The sequence below is a fragment of the Mus pahari genome, chromosome 7, assembly GCF_900095145.1.
Source record: "Mus pahari chromosome 7, PAHARI_EIJ_v1.1, whole genome shotgun sequence".
Taxonomy (NCBI): domain Eukaryota; kingdom Metazoa; phylum Chordata; class Mammalia; order Rodentia; family Muridae; genus Mus; species Mus pahari.
In genome coordinates, this window is record NC_034596.1 from 31,877,148 (window position 1) to 31,882,015 (window position 4,868).

General features: G+C 44.9%; 1 protein-coding gene across 1 annotated transcript in view; it reads left to right on the plus strand.

Moving 5' to 3' along the window:
* Efcab10 (EF-hand calcium binding domain 10) overlaps positions 1 to 3,214 on the plus strand; it is a 7,880-nt gene extending 4,666 nt beyond the window's left edge. Inside the window, exon 4 of the mRNA XM_021202646.1 lies at positions 3,138 to 3,214. Within this exon, the coding sequence (XP_021058305.1) occupies positions 3,138 to 3,174 (37 nt within the window). The 3' untranslated portion in view covers positions 3,175 to 3,214. The remainder of the gene's footprint in view (positions 1 to 3,137) is intronic.
* Positions 3,215 to 4,868: the final 1,654 nt, after the last annotated feature.

A 4,868-nucleotide genomic window follows, 5' to 3' on the forward strand; every position in this document is an offset into this window, starting at 1 on the left:
ACACCTCACACACATACACCTCACACACATACACCTCATACACCTCACACACCTCACACACATACACCTTTTGAGTAAAACATTTCATTCCCTTTAACTTTCAGCAACTAGCAAATGAAGGCAGACAAAGCTCCTCTGGGAAGGAGAGGGGAGATGATAGGGTTAAAGAGGAGGCTCCGAACATGGCTTCATTGTTTTCCAGTGTGGAAGCCTTATCAATGTGGGGTGTGCGGGAGCACACGCCTTTAATCCCGGCCCTCAGGAAGCAGAAGCAGGTAGATCTTTTCGAGTCTGTGACATAGTGAGTTTCAGCACAGGCAAGGTTATGTAAAAAGACTCTTTTTAACACTAAAACAAACAAACAAACAAACAAACAAACAAGAAACCTGATCCATTCTCACACAGAAGGGGAGGAGGCTCAGTCTGCTAGAATTACTAAAGCTCTCCACTCCACACAGTGGTCGGAAAACCTCTGTAGATAAAGTAGAAGAGGACCAGTGGGAAGCCTGAGTGAGTGAACGTGCGAGCCTCCCAACCAGAGTTCGAGCCTCGGGACTCAACATAAAGGCAGAAAAGGAGGACTGAAGACACAAAGTTGTCATCTGATGTTCACATGCCTGCGAACAACACCCCATTACACAAAAGATTATAATCATAATTATACATCGACATAACTTAAATAGATAGTAACAAGCATAGTATGTGGGGGGGATGGCCGTGGAGAGAGGATCGTGAGTTCAATGCCAGCCTGAGCTATAAAGCAAGTCCATCCCTCCTCTTCCCCGCAGAAAATAGAACAGAATGTATCTTCAAGTGTTTTCTCAAAATTACTTTCTACAGGGTAAATATCAATAATGTAGGCTACCTGTGTGTTTTATTCTTTTTGTGAGAGTTTTATTTTTATTTTCTGTGTATGAGTGTTGCCGAGTGTGTCTGTGCACTGCATGCATGCAGTGTCTGCAGCGACCAGAAGACGGTGGTGTAGGACTGAAGTTACAGCCTGTTGTGAGCCACCTCGTGTGGGCTGGGCAGTGAATGCAGGTCCTCTGGAAGAGCAGCCTCTTAACAGCTGAGCCATCTCTCCAGCCCCCAGCCGGGCAATTTTCTATTGAGATGTTACAGCACTGAGAGTGATAAATAATTGCCCCGTCAGAAGACAAAAAAAAAAACTAGAGTAAAATTTTATAGGTGTAGAAATCTTCCAGCTAATTAAGCTCGATTTGTGTAAAAGCCTTACTGTCTGAGGGTTTATTAATCAAGGCGTCATTGCCCGAGCTGCGGATTTGCTGGAGCATGTCCCTTGCATGAGCAAGACTCTGAGGCTGATCCCCAGTACCACACACACAGAACATACATATGGCTCCCAAGACCAGAAACATTAAACGGGCAAAAAAAGTTTAGAATCTTATCTTTTTTTCTTTCTTTTGCATTTTTATTAGATACTTTCTTCATTTACATTTCAAATGCTATCCCCTTTCCTAGTTTCCTCTCTGAAAATCCCCTATACCCTCCCCCCCTGCTCCCCAACCCACCCACTCCCACTTCCTGGCCCTGGCATTCCCCTATACTGGGGTACAGAACCTTTAGAAGATCAAGGGCCTCTCTCATTGATGGCCAACTAAGCCATCCTCTGCTACATATGCAGCTAGAGACACGAGCTCTGGGGGTACTGGTTAGTTCATATTGTTGTTCCTCCTATAGGGTTGCAGACCCCTTCAGCTCCTTGGGTACTTTCTCTAGCTCCTTCACTGGGGACCTTGTGCTCCTTCTAATGCATGACCGTGTGTATCCATTTCTGTATTAGTCAGGCACTGGTAGAGCCTCACAGGAGACAGCTATATCAGGGTCCTAGAATCTTATCTGAGACCAGGGAGATGGCTCATCTGGCAAAGGGCTTGTGACACATCTATAAGGACCCAACTTCAAATCCTGAGCTCCCGTGTAAAAGCCGGGCTCTGTGGCCCATGCCTGGAACTCCAGCACTGGGGAAAGCAGGCAGATTCCTAGGCTCACCGGTCAATCAGCCTAGCTCCACCAATGAGCTCCAGGTTCACTGAGACTTTGTCTCAAAAAGTAACGTGGAAAGCAACTGAGGAAGACACCCAACATCAACCTCTGGCCTCTGCTTGCACGTACTCAAACATACACCCAGACACACGTAGACACCCAGGCACACACACACACACACACACACACACACACACACACACACACACACACACACACAGGATTTCTTATCTCACCAGCTACATAAATATTACTTCAGGCAAATGGCTAAAGCAGTGTCTGGCCTCTAAAGTGTTTCAGCCAGAGAAAAAAAGTTGCCGTTGTCACAGAAATGGGAATAGGAAGGGCTGGGGAGTTGCTTAGTGGTAAAGCTGTTGACATGCAAAGAGAGTTTGCTGTCTAGAACCCACGTAAAAAGTCTGACACAACGGTGTATACTTGTAATACCTGTGTAGGGGAGGCAGCAACAGAGAGAACCCTGGGACTTGCCCAAAGTCCCAGTGAGAGATCCTGTTTCCAAAACAAGGTGGACATCTTGAGGAACAATATTCAAGGTTGACCTCTGGCCTCCACAGGTACACACACACACACATACACACACACACACACACACATACACACGTTCCACACATGGATAAACAAACACATGTGCACAGGAATTTACATACAAATACAATTAAGAAATGCCTTAAATGGGAGGATATGAATGCTGAATATTAGAAACAGCCACAGCTTAACCACCATTTTATAAAACTTACTATTTTTATTTTTGCAGTGGTTAGGGGTGAGTGAGACAGATAGGACCTCACTGTGTTGCTCAGACAAGACTTGAACCTTTGGTGATCCTCCTGCCTCAGCCTTCAGAGTGCTGGGATTATTGATGTCTTCCACCACTCCTAGCTCACAGTGGGTTTCCTTATATAAACAGTGGATTTCCAAAGCAGATACAGGATCCTCAATGACCAACATGCATTCATAAGTAGTTCTACAGTAGCTCCCCTTGCTTAGCACAGTGGAGGTCAGACATGGCCTACCTTTGCTCTCACACTGCCTTTAGACATCTGCGTTTCTATTTGTAATGCAATTACTTTGCTTCTCACAGCTAAGTTTTCTGTTCTTTGTTTCCTTAGGAACAAGAGGATGGAAAAAATGTGGTCAATGTTTTAGTGACATCGTAACTCAAGATAATAAATGGTCCTACCACGTTTTCATGTGCCGGGTTTCACTCATTCAACATTTTATCAGACAACCTCAATCCAACTGTCACCTTTGTTAGACAACAGTTTTCTCAAAGACACGTTATTTCCCACGGTTAGGCCAGCTTGTCTTCAAATTCAGCAGAATCTCAGCCTTTTGCTGAGCCAGCTTGTAAATTACAGCTTCACTTAAGGCTGCTGTGGCAGGGATCAGAAGTGGACTGCAGGGCATCTTTCAGGATCAGTGCAGAACTGATGCAGGTCAAAGAGATGCAGGCTTCTACACTGTTTAGGAAGACAAGAAAGAAAAGGAGGAGAGAGCCCCTACCGCACCATCTGCAGGATGATAATGACCTTTGGAGAGTCCAACAGCCATTTTGACTATCTGTTTTTTTTACTATTTTGTTTTTTAAGTAGGCTGGAACTACACGAGATGTGTGGGATTAATAGATGATTAGCTAGTCATAAACACAGGACTTGGTTTCATTATGTCGCCAGGGTTTGCCTCACTAAATGCAGGAGTGATTTTAGGTATAATTAAGAAATGGGGAAAAAAGAAAAGGAAAAAAAAATGAATGCAGCAGAAAAAGCAAAAGAGCAAGCCAAAACAGAACCATAAATAGGTCAGGGATGATGGTACACACCTTTAATCCCAGCACTCAGGAAGCTGAGGCAGGAGGATTTCTGTGAGTTCAAGGTCAGCCTGGTCTACCCTGTGAATTCCAGGCCAGCCTGCATAGTGAGACTGTCTCAGAAACCCAAAACCAAAACAGAAATAGGAAGGCTGGTAAAATAGTTCCCTCGGTGAAGTTGCCTGCCGACAAGTTTGGCAATCTGAGTTCAATTTTTGGAATCCACATGGTGAAAGGAGAGAACCATTTCCTCCAAGTTGTCATCAGGGCTACACACACACACACACACACACACACACACACAAATAATGTAAATCATAACAAAACCAAGTAGGGGCTGGAGATTCCATGTACTAGATAGAGTGCTTGCAGAGCATGAATGAAGCATGGGATAGTGCTGGGGTGTCAGAGCACTCAGAAGATGGAGGCAGAGAGGTCAGAAGTTCTGGGTCATCCTCTACTAGTACACAAGTTCAAGGCCAGCCTGCAATTATGTAAAACCGAATTTAAAAAAAAAAAAGCGCTTCCAGTCAGCGCCAGAACTGGGTCGCTTTGGGCGTGGAGTCAGTGGACACCCCCATAGCCCCTAGAGGACTCTCCACACGATCTTAGGATCACTGGTGAGCAGAACACAACATCGGTTCGATTCCAATTGCGCGTGGCCTGAGACAGCATTAGGGAAGCAGAGAACCAGCCTGACCAGGGGCACTAGTCCCTTTCGGTTGGCACCAGCACCAGGTTGCCTCCCTCACACTAGACCAGGGCTCAGAGACTCATCTATGCCCCCTGACCATTTTAAATAGGGTCTTTGGTTTTGTTCATTTAGAGTTTTGGGGTGTTGTTATGGCAAAGCAGGGGATCTAACCTCCAGTCTTGACATTCTAGTCAAGTGCTATACCATTGAGCTATGACTTATTCGCAGATGTTTGGTTTGTTGCCTTGAATGTCATAAGTAGAATAAAATAAAATCATTAAAGTATGTTTTTGACTTGGGGAAAAGAGAATTTCCAAGAATTACTGGCATGGCCCTAAA